Source organism: Staurois parvus, unplaced genomic scaffold (genome assembly GCF_062004578.1).
Source record: "Staurois parvus isolate SC_StPar_1 unplaced genomic scaffold, SC_StPar_1.0 ptg000694l, whole genome shotgun sequence".
In the NCBI taxonomy this organism is placed as follows: Eukaryota; Metazoa; Chordata; class Amphibia; order Anura; family Ranidae; genus Staurois; species Staurois parvus.
In genome coordinates this window covers 6,628,297-6,645,819 of record NW_028318490.1, presented here as the reverse complement: position 1 = coordinate 6,645,819, position 17,523 = coordinate 6,628,297, and the positions used below count along the sequence as shown (strand labels likewise).

Here is a 17,523-nt window from a genome sequence, read left to right as displayed (position 1 = left end):
TCCATAATATATAAAGTAGAGGTTGTGCAGTTCACAGATGATAGCTGAGAAAGCTTGTAACATTGTTTGAGATATCAGTCCAGTACATAGTAAGTTATAAGGATATTGGATTTCTATTAGAATCAGCAGCTATAATTCTGCATAAAATGTACATAGCTGAAAAATTAACAACTATTGCAGCCTCTAAATCATAGCTGCAGTATATTACAATTTTTCTTAGATATCCTTTAAATTATAAAGTTATAATACATATTAAATTGTATTCGACACAATAGTCCAAGTGCACTGAAGACTGTCTAAAGGTCAATCCACCAAAAACTTTGCTAAAGAACCTGACAATTTTCCTAAAATTACTGTATCTTACTATCAACATTTGCTTCTTCATTCATTAAAAAAGCCTGCAAAGTAGTTACTATTCCCATGGGACTTTAAGGAAAACATACATACATTTGGGGCATCCCTGGGGAGGATCATTTTGGGCTTGGTGGGACCAGATCTTTTAAGTACTGGCTGATGTGGTAGTTGGCACAGTGGAGATGTAAGTGTAAATTACAAGTCAAAGAATATAAAAATATATGTCTGATAATGTGCTTTTATTCTATTGTAGAACTGGCATGCCCTTACCCCGATGAAGATACAGTACATGTGTACGTATACAGGTGTAGGGTCAATGGATTGACAGAACTATTATATTTAGAAAATTCTCCCCCCCTCTCTCTCTCTTCTCCCCCCCTCTCTCTCTTCTCCCCACCTCTCTCTTCTGCCCCTCTCTCTCTCTTCCTCCCCCTCTCTCTTCTCCCCTGTCTCTCTCGTCTCCCCCCCTCTCGTCTCCCCCCTCTCTCTCCCCCCTCTCTCTCTCCCCCCGCCCTCTCTTCTCACCCCTCTCTCTCTCTTCTCCCCCTCTCTCTCCCCCTCCCCCCTCTCTCTCTCCTCTCTTCTCCTCTTTCTCTCCTCTCTCTCTCTTCTCCCCTCTCCTCTCCCTCTCTCTTCTCCCCCCTCTCTCCCTCTCTCTCTCTTTCCCCCCCCCCTCTCTTCTCCCCCCTCTCTCCCTCTCTCTCTTTCCCCCCCTCTCTCTTCTCCCCCCTCTCTCTCTTCTCCCCGCCTCTCTCTTCTCCCCCTCTCTCTTCCCCCCCTCTCTTCTCCCCGTCTCTCTCGTCTCCCCCCTCTCTCTTGGCCTTCCCCTCTTCTCCCTCTCTCTTCTCCCCTCTCTCTCTTCTCCCCCCCTCTCTCTCTTCACCCCCTCTCTCTCCTCCCGCCCTCTCTTCTCTCCTCTCTCTCCCCCCTCTCTCTCTCTTCTCCCCCTCTCTTCTCCCCCCTCTCTTCTCCTATCTCTCCTCTCTCTCTTCTCCTCTCTCTCTCTTCTCCCCCCTCCTCTCCCTCTCTCTTTCTCTTCTCCCCTCTCTTCTCATTCCCTCTCTCTTCTCGCTCTCTCCCCTCTTTCTCTCTCCCTCTCTCTCTTCTCTCTCTCTTCTCCCTCTCTGCCTCTCTCTCTCTAATCTGGGGGCTAACAAGCTGCTGGATTACTTTTACAGGCAGCGGAAGGGCGTCCCTCCCCCTCCTGCCACCGACGCCTTTACCAGGCTCTACCATGCAGTCCCAATGCAAACGATCAGAATGATCTGTGTCTGATCACATTTATTGGGAGGCCAGAGGAGAGATTTGGGGTCTAATAGACCCTAGATCTTTCCATAAACAGGAACTGTCATGGCCCATGCTATCACAAGGGATGTTGTTCATCCCTTGTAATAGAAATTAAGTTGATAAAAAAAAGTTAAAGCTACAGTGTACATAAAAATTTAAAAAAAGAAATAATAAAATAGCAAAAAAAAAAATTAAAGCACCCCCGTTCCCCCATGCTCACAGCACATACTGTAGGTCCCTCACACATATGTAAATGGAGATCGAACCACACATGTGAGGTACTGCCATGAATGTCAGAGTGAGAGTAAAAAGTCTAGCATTAGACCTCCTGTGTAATTCTAAACTGCTAACTTGTAAAGGCTTTTAAAATGTCGCCTATGGAGATTTTTAGGTACCATAATTTGGCACCAAATGGTATACCGTGGCTGGCGTGGGAAAAATTCAGGTGGTGGGGGGCGCCCAGGGACGGATTGACCATATGGAAACTCGGCCACTGCCCGAGGGTCCGGGGTCAGTAGGGGGCCCCATGAGATGCCCCTGGTACCTTTCTCATAGGCTTTTTTGAGTTTGGGCAAGGACACAGGGGCCCCATGATCCCCTATTGCCCGGGAGCCCCATGAGTTGTCAGTCCGCCCCTGGGGGCACCCGAATTTAGTCTTGGGGGGGGTGCCCAATTTTAGTCTTGCCTAGGGCAGCACAAAACCAAAATACACCACTTTATTAGATTGTAAGCTCTAACAAGCAGGGCCCTCTGAATCCTCCTTGTAATTTGTATTGTAATTGTACTGTCTGCCCTTTTGTAGTAAAGTGCTGCGTAAACTGTAGGTGCTATTAAATCCTGTAGAATAATAGTATAATATAATATAATTTGTGTGTTGCTATAACCAGGGGCATATTTGCCAGGAGGCAAACAAGGTGTTTTCCTTGGGCAGCATTCTTCAGGGGGGCAGCACCTCCTACAAAAAGAAGTCACAGAAGATTGGGGGGACAGTGAACCAGGGTGCGGAGCTGGCATGCCTGGCCGCCTGACATAGGAGCTCCGGCAGGGATTAGCATCTCACATCAGCACCTCAGCTTTCACCCACCCGAGCACTTCCTCAGCAGCGCATCTACCTGCCGGCAGCCGGGTCCAGCACAGCCTAAACGGATGACAGGTTTCTTCCCAGGAGGAGCAAGCAAGAGGACCAGGACAGAGAAGAGGAAGACAGCATGGAGCATGCCCCCTCCTCCTGCTCTGCACAGGACAGAGCCTCTACTCCTCAGAGCCCTGAGAACCTCACAACTTTACATCAGAGAGAAGACCAGCCATTTCCCAGAAAAGACCAGCCATTTTCCCTGCTTCATCACCTCTCTCTAAAGGTCCAGTGAGTAAGAAGCAGTTTGTTACTGCAGATGACTTCTCCTACTGCTCCTGGCACCAGATAGTAACACCATCTGGAGGAGCAGCTGATGGGCAGGTAAGAACTTGGAGCACTGGTGCTTCCCACTTCTGTCACGCTGCCCCCCTGTCACGCCCCCCATGTCATGCTGCCCCCCTCCTGTTCCACTGCCCCCCCTCCTGTTCCGCTGCCCCCCTCCTATCCTGCTGCCCCCACCTGTCCCGGTGCCCCTACTGTCAAACTGCCCCTCACCTGTCCCGCTGCTCCCCTCCTGTCCTGCTGCCCCCATCTACCCTGCTGCCCCCCTCCTGTCCCACGCCCCGCTGCCTCCCTCCTGTCATGCTGCCCCCCTCCTGTCCTGTCATGCAGAGGTGGATCTTAAACAGGAAAGGGCTGGGACAAATTTAGGTGGGAGCGCCCGATTTTAGTCTTGCCCAGAGAAGCACAAAACCAAAATACACCACTGGCTATAACTAAATGCTGTTGGATCAACATTGTGAAATGTATCAGCCATATTCATGTTTTTATGGATGTTTTGACTTTGAACGAATAAAGAAATATATGATTTTTTCCACTGGACACAGCGGAAAACAGATTGATGTACTGGGCTGGCCCTGGTACTATGTGATTGCTGTGACCAATAACAGTGGTCATATGTCAGTTGTACACAATGGCTTTCATTCATAGCTATTCAGTGTGTACTACTGTGATCTCTGTGATTGGTCAGGGGCCAATCAAAGCAGAACTGTACCATGTGATAGCTGTGGCCAATCACATCTATCAAAATTGTACACAATGGCACATAAATGGAGAAACCTATTGCTTATAACAGTGATCATCACTGTAATAAGCAATCACAGTGTTAAAAAAAAATCCTGATCACCTTCCCAGAACAGTTCATTGTAACTATGGTGAAACTCTACTGCCCTGGTCACAATATGTAAAAAAAAAAAAAGTTAAAAAAAGTGATTTAAAAAAATATATATATATATTTTTTTTTTACATACTGTCACCAGTCAGTGTCCTTGATCACTGCCAGACCAGTCATATGATGATGCTGTACTGCTCTGGTGACAGTATGTAAAAATAAATGTTCAACAAAACACATTTTATTTAAGTTCTTCATTTTCCAAAACATGACAAAAAATTAGTTTCAAAAACCATGCCTCTTAATAAATACCTTGGGGTGTCTACTTTATAAAAAGTGGTTATTTGAGGGGTATTTGTGCTGTCCTGGCATTTTAGGGTCTCAAGAAATGAGATAGGCAGACAATGCATCAGCACTGATCAATTATATATACCAGTTGTCTCCAAACTTTCTAAACAAAGGGCCATTTTACTGTGCTTCAGTTCTTAGGGGGTTGGATTGTGTTCAGTGAGAGTACAAAATGTCCTGCTGTCAGTGGGAGTAAACAACATCCAATCTTTGGTATTAGGGGAAATATTAGTGCCCTATCATTGGTGTCAGTGGGAGGAATAAAGCCCCATCATTGGTGTTAGTGGGAGGAATAAAGCCCCATCATTGGTGTTAGTGGAATGAATAGTGCTCCATCATTGGTGTCAGTGGGGGGAATAGTGCCCCATCGTTGGTGTCAGTGGGAGGAATAGTGCCCCATTGTTGGTGTCACTGGGAGGAATAGTGCTCCATCATTGGTGTCAGTGGGGGGAATAGTGCCCCATCGTTGGTGTCACTGGGAAGAATAGTGCCCCATTGTTGGTGTCAGTAGGAGGAATAGTGCCCCATCATTGGTATCACTGGGAGGAATAGTGCTCCATAATTCGAGTCAGTAGGAGGAATAGTGCCCCATCATTGGTATCACTGGGAGGAATAGTGCTCTATCATTCGAGTCAGTAGGTGGAATAGTGCCCCAAAGGCCAGATAAAGGTATGCAAATGGTTGCAGTTTGGAGACCACAGATATATACCATAGCTTGTAGATTCTATAACTTTCAAACAGAATAAATAAATACACACTAATGTCGGTTGTATTTACCAAAGAAATTCAGCAGACTACATTTTGGCCTAAATTTATGATGAAAGATTATTTATCTGCAAAATTTTATAACAGAAATGAATGTATTTTTTTTCAAACATTTTTGTATTTTTTTTGTTTATATAGCAAGAAAATAAAAAACACAGCAGTGATTAACCTCTTAATGACTGAGGGTAAAACAAATCCTAATGCCTGAACACAATTTTGTAAAATCATACATATCATCGCAATTACATTGTGCATGTGACAGGTAGATTATACCTTGTTCTTTTCAGGATAAATTGGGCTTTCTTTAGGTGGTAAATGGTAAAAACTTTTTTTAGCAAAGGAAAACTTACCCAAAATTGTAAAAAAAAAAAAATAATTTTTTAAATGTAGCTTTATATTTCTTGCTACTACTATGACCTACCACCAAAGAGCAACCCAAAATAAATTCTCCTGCTCCTGATGATTGCAGTGATACCACATATGTGTGTGTTATTTGTTGTGTGTATGGCCCAGAAACAAAAGTGCGCATTTTGCTTTTTTTTTATCCCACCCAAAATACACTGACACTAACTGACACTGATGATAATTTAAAAAATGCTTTTTTTAAAAAAAATTCTACCCAAAATTTACCAGCCCTTTTTATGAACACACGTTTGTTTACTTTTTTCTGCAATGAGAGAGATATACAATGTATCTCTCTCCCATTCAGAAAGAAAAAAAACACAGGAGCGGGCTGCACAGTGACTGATCACTGTGATAGCCAATCAAAGGCTATCACAGGGATCAAGCGACCCTGAACTGGGAGTCCCGGGTACAGATCGTTAGTTAGCTCCTGATAACAGCCTGGTCTTTGTGCTGGAAACACGCTGCACTGTGCACTGTTGATGGGTAGCTGCAGTGGCTGATCAGTGTATTTTGACAGTAGCTGCTGTCAAAATACAATGCCCCAGCAATGGGATTCTTCCATCCACCTCACTTGTGTGGATGGAGGAATCTGTAAGTTTTTTTTAATTTAGCTGGCAGGTGAAAAAAATAATCATCTATTGCCAGTAATCTTCCTCAAAAAGAGTCCTAGGGATTGGAGACTGGTATAAGACATTGTGTTACAGGAAGTCAATGCATAAATATACAGTAGATCTGACAGTAAAATGTTTCATTTCCATGTGAAAGAGCAATCACATCTAAAATGTCACATTATAGCTCTACTTTTTTAATAAAGTATCTTCTTGGGCAAGCTTTTTGAGTATCGTGTTTATTTATATGACGTCAGAATGAGTCTACTGTTTCACACTGCTGGGTAAAGGAGACTATTAAATAACAGCATACGTGATATCACTTGATAGAGTATAGAAGGTAAAGTGAGAACAGGGAAAAATTCTAGGTAAAAATATGGGTTGAGGATGAGGTTGGCTATGGGTTGGTCAGTCTCGTAGCTAAGTGGTTGTTAATCATATTGAGGTCAGAGGGGCGAGGTTACATAGTGTTTAATGTACAAGGTGTGACAATTTAATTCCCTGAATGCCCATGGTGGAGCACTATGATGGTGAGTCACACAGCCATTCCCATTAGAATGTGTTTAGACGTGTTCTTACTTGCGCTCTCCTGGGTCTCAGACCAGTTGACTCAGTGTTTACGGAGTAGTAGAGTGTGAGTGTGAGTGAAACTGTAGCTCTGTTACAACAGGCTAATGGTGTACATTCCATGAAGAAATCAAGTGTTTTTGAATAGTATAGGTGGTTTAAGGAGGGGCAGCAAGATGACGTCCACGATGATGCAAGAAATGGACAGCCAAATACACAAAGGACAGATGCAAATGTAGACAGAGTGTGTGAACTCTTATATGCTCAGAACCAGATCCAAGATTGAATGTGCAAATGATGGCAGAGGAATTGAACATGAACAGGGAAACGAGAAAGATGGAAAATGAGAAAAAAATCTACAAAGATTGTGCCTTGGATTATGAAAGAAGATCAGAAAGAACGTCAGCTTCAAATTTAATCTGATCTTCTGGAGAATGCAGAGGTTTTGATATCTTTTTTTCACAGCCAATTCTGTGAATTAAATTGTTGCGCCTCATAAATTGCCACAGCTACCAGGCTGTTGTTTTATGTAATGAATTAGGAAGGCAGGTAGTCAGACTTTCCATCCGTTTGGTTTCCTAAATCCTCTCTTACAAGGAATGGGCACTCAGCATGTTTCCAATTAAGGACTACTAAGCATCTAACTCTTGTAAGTGTTTGTGTTGGTAGTTTTTTGGCTGGTTTGGAGAAGTCCATCAGGAGTAGACCGAGAAGGTAGGTTTGAGGGAGGAGGGGATCCAAATGTCAAACGCTCAGTAAATCATGGAATGGAAAATTTTCGTTATAGTTTGATAAGTGGGTAATCCCAGTAAATATATTCCATAACATGAAATGATGCAGCACCAGTGACTTTAACAAAAACATACAATATATAAATAAAGAGTGTTCAAGCGTGAAGTTTCTTTTATATTAAAGTCCATATATATTCAGATAAAAGAGATCTTCCACCATCCAAGACTGGGGTGGAGTTTCAGTGCTGATGTCCCGCTGCTGCTCAATCACAGGTTGTCAGTGGCTCTCAGCTTTCTGTTGGCTCCTTGGTGAGCTCTGTTTGTTCCAGTGGGAGTTGCGTTTTGTTGCTGCCTAAGAGGAGTGATTCCAGAGTGGAAGTACATACACTTGGGGAGGATTTGTGGCTGAGCATGCTGTGTCTGCTGTACCTATTACAGCTTATGTTTTGGTGAGTGTGCATTTAATTAAGATGGTGGCACTCTGTGTTTTCGTTACACTGCAAAGATCTGCTGGATGGTGGAAGATCTTTTTATCTAAATATATATGGACATTGAACACTGTTTATTTGTTTTTATATACGTTTTTGGTATATTCATGGATGCTCCATAATTTAATGATATTGTAAGTTTTTTGGATTTACGTTCAAGCATGCTCTGTCCTCGAGATGGTGTAATCATCACCCTTCCTTTTACCTCTTCACCTCCATCCTGGGCTGATGGTTTTTGCCTAGATGTATTCAATGTCCAGGATCCGTTTGAATTGAGTGTGTAATTGCAATGCAATTAGTTGAGGCTTTTTTATACATAGAATATTGTGCCAGCTGATAATTGTACTTTAATTCATTGCTGGGCCCAGGGGCGGACTGACCATTTGGAAACTCGGGCACTGCCTGAGGGCCCGGAGTCAGTAGGGGGCCCCATGAGATGCCCCTGGTACCTTTTTCATAGGCTTTTTTGAGTTTGGGCAAGGACACAGGGGCCCCATGATCAGCTATTGCCCGGGGGCCCCATGAGTTGTCAGTCCACCCCTGGCTGTGCTCCATGGTTTTTCAAACTGTTTTTGTTTAAAACAGTTCATTTTTTAAATATTTTGAAAATAACAACCATGTCTATACTTACCTGCTGTGTGCAGTGGTTTTGCACAGAGCAGCCTGGATCCTCCTCTTCTTGGGTCCCCCGCAAGCTCTCCTGGCTCCTCCTTTCTGTCGGGTGCCCCCTTAGGAAGCAGCTTGCTATGGGGGCACCTGCTGCTCTGTGTGTTTATTCACACATGAGAATTGAGTGTACCACGGTCAACTGTTAGTCAGATTATAACAAAGTGGAAGCAACTGGAAACAACAGCTACTCAGCTATGAAGTGATAGGCCACTTAAAATGACAGGGCGGGGCCAGCGAATGCTGCAGCGCACAGTGCGCAGAAGTCACCAACTGTCTTCAGAGTCATTAGCTAAAGACCTCCAAACTTCATGTGGCCTTCAGATTAGTGCAACAACAGTGCCTAGAGAGCTTCATGGAATGGGTTTCCATGGCCGAGCAGCTGCATCCAAGCCTTACATCACCAAGTGCAATGCAAAGCGTCAGATGCAGTGGTGTAAAGCACACCGCCACTGGGCTCTAGAGCAGTGGAGATGTGTTTTCTGGAGTGATGAATTACACTTCTCTGTCTGGCAATCTGATGGATGTGTCTGAGTTCCAGTGAAGGGAACTCCTTAGGCGTCACCATACCAAGACATTTTGGACAGTTTCATGCTCCCAACTTTGTGGAAACAGTTTGGGGATGGCCCCTTCTTGTTCCAACATGACTGCGCATGTGCACAAAGCAAAGTCCATAAAGAGATGGATGAGCGAGTTTGGGGTGGAGTCTTCACCTCAATCTGATAGAATACCTTTGGGATGAATTGGACATGCGAGCCAGGCCTTCTCGTCCAACATCAGTGCCTGACCTCACAAATGCACTTCTGGAAGAATGGTCAAACATTCCCATAGACACACTTCTAATCCTTGTGGGCAGCCTTCCCAGAAGAGTTGGAGCTGTTATAGCTGCAAAGATGGGCCAACTCAATATGGAACCCTACGGACTAAGACTGGGATGCCATTATGGTTCATGTGCATGTAAAGGCAGGCGTCCCATTACTTTTGGCAATATAGTGTATATGTCATTAGGTCTTTGTGGGAAAGCACTGAGAGGCATATTCCTTCAAATGGGGTCAATTTAGAGAATTGCAGTGAGTTACAAATTGTCTGGGAGTAGTAAGACATTTGTTTTGGAGGTTTGTAAACAACAGTAATTATCTAGTTCTGTCATCTACCAGGTATCCAAATAAGACCTTAGTCAGTGATCAAAGGTTGAGATATTTTAAGGGTTGAATAGGAAAGAAGTTTTAAGGGATTAGGTCAGAAAGTAGTTTTGTTTTGAGCATCCCCATATATTTCTGAAAAATTCCATGCTGCAGTGTAATTTAGAAGTTTATGTCACTGCATTGCCATTTAATAACATTAGGGTGAAAAGGTGCTACTTTCTCCATCTCATTCCATTGGTTTTAGGCATAAAAAGACCAGGGTTCCCAAGTGCATTGCTCAATTGTATTTGGCAATATTTTGGAGCACTAGACTGCCTTAGTTGAGGGAGGCATATTAGACTGATTTGGAGACTCTGTGTTTAGCTCCAGATAAAGTTCAGAATGCAATTTTCTAACTTTTTAAAATAGGGATGGGGATAATGTCTAAAAGAGTTATAATAGTTTCAAAAAACTGGTCATTTTGATGGTTGCTATGCAACTGAAGAAAACGTGATAAGTTTTCCAAGTTGAGGGTACATTTCCAATGTAGGAATACAGTAGTAGGAAGTTTTCTTTGTTGAGTGTGTCATAGGCAGGGGTTAGTTTCACTCCCAAGTATTTCAGTAAGCTAGCTTTCCATGCAGATAAATGTTAAAGTGTTTGTTGGCACATATTGAGGGTTACAACCTCTATTTTAAAGTTGGTATATTTTATAGCCAGAGAGTGAACCATAAAGGGCCAATGATTTGTGAAGGTTGAGGAGTTATGAGTTTAAATTCAAGACAGGGGTATGTCATCCATAAACTCTGTTTCTAATTGGGATTCTGAGGTTATTGATGTTCTTTCCAGTTTGGACTGCTAGGGGGTTCTATACATAGGATTCACAAAAGAGGAGAATGGGGGCATCATTGTCTTGTGCCTTTGGAGATGGTAGAGGGCCCAGAGGTTACATATGAGGACTGTAGGAGGGGTGGAACTTTAATACTGATTCCTAAGGGTGGAGAGTGATGGCCTGCAGGAAGGGGACCTTAATACTGATATCTTAGGGTGGAGAACAAAAAAGACCCGCCTAGCCTGCAAAGGCTTTTTCTAAGTTAAGGCTTAGTAAAGAGCCTCTCCCTAATTCACGTTGGCCACACCAATGAAGTCAGTTACTTTCTAGTGTTATCCCTGGCTTATCTGATTGGCACAAAGTCCACTTGATCTTGGTGTATTATCAAGGGTAGGATCCTGCTCAATCTAAGAGCTAGTAAACTGTTCAATATTTTAAGCCAGGGTTCAATAGAGTTATTGACCTGTAGTTTAGTATGGTCTTTATTTGGTTTGGAAATGACCACGATGAAGGACATTGACATGTCCCTTTGATATAGATATTTTGTTAACAAAATCACTGAATAACTTGACCATGTGTAGCATTAAGGTTGGTAGAAATGTTTTATCGTAAAGATAAGGTAGGCCACCTGGCCCTTGAGCTTTTTTTTGATGGGAACATTTCAGTAGTGTAACTGATTTCCTCATTGCCAATTGGTGAGCTGAGTCAGTGTAGCTCAGATTCAGGGAGTTTAGATATGGTTATTGATGAGGTATTGTATAATATGTGAAGGAGATCTGAGGAGGGTGGGTTGTGGGGTATTTCAGAGGCTGTTTTAGAGATTGGTGTACAAATCCCTGAAAATGTGGGCTATTTGAGAGGCGTGGGAATGAAGAGTGCCTGTTTCATCCTTACTGTGGTGTAGTGCTACTTATTTTCTCTTTCAGTTTTCTCACAAGGAATGTACTGTATGTGGCTTATTCATACCTCCCAAATTTGTAACCCAAGAATGAGGGACACCTTGGGATGGATTGCACACACTTAAAGGAGCATGGTTGAACAGAGTTTAAAACTACATAGGGTGTATACTCCTGTCCCATACTGTATGTACACAGATACTGAGAGTGACAGAGTACAGTGCATCTCCTTCAGCGTGTATACACAGATACAGTCAGGGGCTGAGAAACACTTCTAAATAATAAATTGTGTTGTGTAGTGTGTACAGCTTGCTCACTTCCCCATCTATCCATGCATCCTGACCCTTCTCCTCCACCCGCAGTTCTTCCTCTCACCAGGTTTGCAGGATTCTTGTGTTCAGTCTGCAGCCATTTCCATGAATCAGTTAAAAAACACCAGCTAGCTGTTTAGTAATTGTACTCCATCACTTTAACTTGTATCCATTCAGAAGCTATGGAACTGCAGCCAATCAGAAAAGAGCTGCCACTGCGATATGACAGCATCAGAAACTCTGAATGGTTATAAGTTAGAACAACAGAGTACAATGACTAAACTGCTAGTTGAGTAATTGATGTTGGCTATCATTTCTACAGGGTAATGTAGCAGGACAGTTCTTGGATCTGTGGGACTGTGGAATTCGTATCAAAATATAAGGCATTCTCTCAGAATTCAGAAGACTGTTGGGGAGGGGGGGTATGCCTTATTATTGCTTTTGTCATAGGACATCTGTTTGTGTTAAAGTAGTGTTTTGCTACTTTTTTTTAACTAGGCAGGCACAAGAGGAAAGAAAAAATAACTAGAGTTCCACTTTAAAGCAATCGTCTATTTCAGCCTTTCTCAACCAGGGTGCCCAGGCACACCGGGGTGCCTTGAGGTTTCTTCAGGGGTGCCTTGGCAAAATGTCTAAAAATTGCATAAAAACTCGTATACAAGCCAGCAGGCGGAAAAAGCCTACCTTTTAGTTACAGAAAGCCACGGGTTTTCATTGTGCACCATTACGACCTTCTAGCTGCTGGCGTCCTGACAACCAATGACATCATCAGTTGATAAGGAGGATGTCAGCTGCCTTCACAGCATCCTAGTTTTACCCTCCCCTGCCCCTCTCCGTCAGTGCTGGATTCACATTAGCTCGGTAATGGAGAAGAGAAACACTGGAATACTACTTAGTGTGCAAAAGTGCAGTTGCTTTGGAAGAATAAATCCCCTCTAATGTTGGATGTCCTACATGTGTGGATGTTGCCACGTTATATTAAACTATTAGAATGGTTTTTCACATTTTAGAATGGGGTGCCTCCAGACTGTCCATAATTTTAAAGGGTGCCCGGAACTGTCCATAATTTTAAAGGGTGCCTTGACTGAAAAAAGGTTGAGAAACACTGCTCTGTTAGGGTTTAGCTTAGCTAAGCCAGTGGATTGTGAGGGAATCTCATCCTTCATCCAGTCACCTCACCTTTATATAACCCATGCACCAATCCTTATAATTGCTTGCTACAGCAATGCCTCTAATGAAACTGCAACATTCACCTGAAGGGATGTTTATTAATAACTATACTGTATATACCTGAGTATATGTACATAATTCCACCAGGACTCTTGTTGGGCCCTTTTGCTGATAATACCTTTTTGTACATTGGATGCATAAATGAGTAGACCCCAACAGATTAGTCAGAAAACCTTTACTTTCCTTTCAGAATCAACATTTTCCTTGGTACACTATACTACAAAATACTCCCACAAATGCAAGCCATTGATTGCAAACAAGATTTGTTCATTTGTACACACACAAAAGTATTTTTCTCAACCTATTCATTCAACACCATGTTGCAAAAATGAATCCACCCCAATGAAAGTGTTAGGAACAAAGCTAAATTTTAGACAACAAAATCCTAATTGACAAGAATTCAACTACAGGTGAGTCTAATTATTGATTAAACAGATATCCGGCAGACAGTTGGTTATAAAAAGGGTGTTACTTAACAAAGAAAACCCCTTCCCATTTCATGCTGTCAGCAATGGCACCGCAATGGAAGAGAAATGTCACAAGCCCAGAGAAAGAAAATAATTTCTTTACACAAGAAAGGTGAAGGCTACAGGATCAGCAAAGCTTTACTTATCAGTCAGAATACTGTAGTAAAAGTGATACAAAGATGGGACTGCAACCATCTCACAGAGACGTCCAGGCCATCCATTGAATACCTCGACAGGAGCGTCTTCTGATGAGAAGGGTTGAAGTAAATGGCCATGCAAGTTCACTATATTTAGCTAAAGAAGTAGAAAGCCAAACTGGGTTGATTGTTTCCCATGACACAATACGGGTACACTGCTGAGGAATGGCATGCATGGGTGTCATCTACAAAGGAAGCCTCTCCTAAAGCCCATGCACGAAAAAGCCTGCCTAGAATTTGCCAGGGCCCATGCTGAAAAAGAAGAAGACTTCTGAGACTGTACTCTGGATTGATGAGACCAAAATAAATGTTTTTGGAACTGATGGCTTCAAAATTGTATGGCTTCGCAAAGGTGAGGAGTACAAAGAAAATGGTGCCTACAGTGAAACATGGTGGCAGTGTCCTTCTGTGGGGCTGCATGAGTACTGCTGGTGTCAGGGAGCTGCATTTCATTGATGGTATCATGAATTCACAGATGTACTGCTCTATATTGAAAGAGATGATGCTACAATAACTCCATGCCCTTGGTTGTCATTCAGTTTTCCAACATGACAATGATCCAAAACACACATCTATGGCCACTGTTGCATTTCTGAAGAAGAACAGGGTGAAAGTGATTCAGTGGCCAAGTATGCCTCCTGATCTGAAATCAAACACCTATGGGGAATTCTGAAGAGACAAGTTGAGCATCACTCTTCATCCAGCATCCAGGCTCTAAAAGAGGTCGTTCTCGAGGAATGGAAAAAGAGAGATTTTGCAATATGACACCAACTTGTTCATTACATGCCTAGAAGACTTGGTGTTGTCCTTGCAAATCATGGAAGTCATACAAAATACTAGTAATAGTTTTTGTTGCGAGGTATCTTCATTTTTGCATCAACTAATTTGAGTAAAATTGAAGATTTTGTTATCTAAATTATGTTATTAACCTTTCTTTCATGTAATGAGCTAAACAAATGCTCTATAAAACTCAGTTTTGTCAAAATTTTGGAAATTATTCTTGTGTTTATTGAGATATTGATTAAAATCTTACTTTTCAAAAGGGATGTACTCATTTATGCTGAGCACTGTATGTACTTTTATTCATCTTTTCTTATATAAAGCTTGCATTATTTCCATACTGGTATGCATCTACATAATTGGTTAATAAGCAGTAATGAATGTGCTACGTAACTACCCAAATGGGTTCATGTCATAAAATGTGTAAAAATTTGAAAATCTAAACTATAAGAATGTCAGGGGGCTGAGAGTTGGCTTAATCTGTTACATGGTCTCTGGATTTAACTTCAGACTTTCCTGACCTGCATACTTGTTTCACACTATTGACTCAAAATGTCAGCAATGGATCAACATAACAGCCAGACAACTAGTGTTTCCAAAATGGCAGCCCCTAGGAAAGGCTTGTTTTAAATAATAATATAAAATATTAAAATAAATTGGAGTAGTAGACAGCAGCTTTCTTATTATCTTTATAAGTAAAATATGAAGCCTTGTAACAATTAAAGCCCAATGGCAGTCTCACTCTGACTATTGTCATATAACTCACAAACAGCTGGGCTCATACACCGAAGCAAGACATTTTTAAGGAACATTTTTAGAAACTGCCCACTTGATGGCACAGAGCTATGCCAAATTAGTTTATATGACAGCTGGCTCTTCCTTTTGCATGTGGCTGAGAGCTGAAACCAGACATGCCCACCCCCTTCCCATCCTGGTTTTCCTGTGAGTGCTTGAGGAACATAGCGGGGTGCACTGACTGACAGTTACTGTTCTCTGCTGACCAGATTAGTGGTCATGTGATCTGTCAGCTCTCTGTCTTAGAGCTGGTATGAGACATCTCCAGTGTGACATGGATGCTGCAGCATGGTGTGATTATGGAGGTTTCTTTTTTTATACCCCATGATTCTCCTTTAAAGCAAATCTATAAGGTTAACTACTTATTTATTTATTTCAGGTACTTATATAGCACCGTCAATTTACGCAGCGCTTTACATATATATATTATACATTCACATCAGTCCCCAACCCTCAAGGGGTGTACAATCTAAGGTCCCTAACTTCCATTCATACATACACATACTAGGGCCAATTTAGACAGGATTCAATTAACCTACCAGCATGTCTTTGGAGTGTGGGAGGAAACTGGAGTACCCAGAGGAAACCCATGCAGGCACAGGGAGAACATGCAAACTCCAGGCAGGTGGTGCCATGGCTGGGATTCGAACCAACGACCCTAGTACTGCCAGGCGGAAGTGCTAACCATTTAGCCACTGTGCTGCCCCAATTGTTGTTACCTTTATTTCCTTCTTACATCCAGGGTGCTCCCTGCTATTAAAGGCTAATTAAATTCTATGATTTTTGGGCTAAGCCCTGCCTCCTGGTGCTAGGTTCACCTGCCTGCCCTAACATCCTCCAATTACAGTATCAGAGAGATCAATTAGAGCACTCTAGCTGGAGAGCGGAGCGGCATGAAGACAGCTCCAGTGGTGGGGCTTAGGCACTGAAGTTGGAGAAGCCAACTCCTTAGTAGTGGAATGTACCTAGGGCCATAGGAATACATGAAAAGGCCAATGAGGCTAATAAAAAGTATTAGCCAGCACTTTTTCTTAGGCAGGTAATTTATACTGAAAAAGAAGGAAGTTTCCTTCAAATATACACTCATCAGCCACTTTATTAGGCACACCTTGCTAGTGCCAAGTAAATATCCCCCACACTATTACACCACCACCAGCCTGAACCGTTAACACAAGCCCTACCATCTGAATGGCACAGCAACCAGTCTGCCCATTCTCCTTTGACCTCTGAAATCAACAAGGCATTTTTGTCCACACAACTGTCACTCACTGGATATTTTCTCTTTTTCTCTGTAAACCCTAGAGATGTGCTTGAAAATTCCAGTAGATCAGTTTTTGAAATACTCAGACCAGCCTGTCTGGCACCAACAACCATTCCACATTCAAAGTCACTTAAATCTCCTTTCTTTCCTATTCCAATGCTTCCAATGTTTGAACTTCAGTCGTCTTCACCACGTCTACATGCCTAAATGCATTGAGTTGTTGTCATGCGATTGACCGATTAGCAATTTGTGTTATCAAGCAATTAAACAGGTGTACCTAATAAAGTGGCCGGTGAGTGTAAAGTCTAACAGTAGCAAAACAATGTCTGGTTTTCTCACCTGTAGAAGGAAGAACAAAGTGACAGCCGCGCCATTTGTGGCCATAATTCCAGTGTAGTAACTCAGTAAGGCCTCCCGGCAGCCTCTGACCCAGATGTTTAGCTCATCTGTCTGGTAGTTGTAGCTGTAATGGGCTGAGTTATTGGTGATCTGGTTCTGGATGCAAGGCCTAGGAGAGCTGGGGTTACAGCAGCTGAATGGAACACTGTCCATTAGGTATCTACCATCCACATTGCTTTTTATACGACTGCAGATAAAAGAATAATAGGAATTACTGAAAAGTAGGGCATCAAAGAAAACATTACAGACGGGAAAGAGTGTAAAACATCAAAGAAGTACACACTAGTTTTGCTATAGTTACTATAGTAACCGCCAGTAAATGTCACATTGCACAATATGTGAACTTTGCCAGGCGGTAAGAATAACTACTTTCTACTTCCTCATTTACAAATTCAGTAACATAGGCAGTAAGACCATTATGGAGCATGCAAGCAACAATGTTTGTTTTTCCTACTGATTTTCTTATCAGAGGGGCTGAATTTACATCTGTGATGCCTTTCTCCTAACACCTTGGCGCTGATTTACTAAAACTGGAGAATGCAAAGTCTGGGGCAGCTGTGATTGGTAGCCAGTCAGCTTGTTCAATTAACCTCCCTGGCGGTATGATTATGTCAGGAATTTTGTACCAAAAGCGGTACCATTTTTTTGCATGGAAATTTGGTGTTATGTATTGTAGGCCTGCAATTCTTAGTAATTTCTTACTTAATAAATACTCATAAAAAATAATAATATAATAATAATACATTTAATTCAATAATATAATCA

The 17,523-nt window shown here is 42.3% G+C and overlaps 1 protein-coding gene across 1 annotated transcript in view; it reads right to left on the bottom strand.

Annotated features, from left to right (window-relative positions):
• ROM1 (retinal outer segment membrane protein 1) overlaps nt 1–17,523 on the bottom strand; it is a 40,019-nt gene that overhangs the window by 19,632 nt on the left and 2,864 nt on the right. The window contains exon 2 of the mRNA XM_089652880.1: nt 16,699–16,945. Coding sequence (XP_089509006.1) covers nt 16,699–16,945 — 247 coding nt within the window. The remainder of the gene's footprint in view (nt 1–16,698; nt 16,946–17,523) is intronic.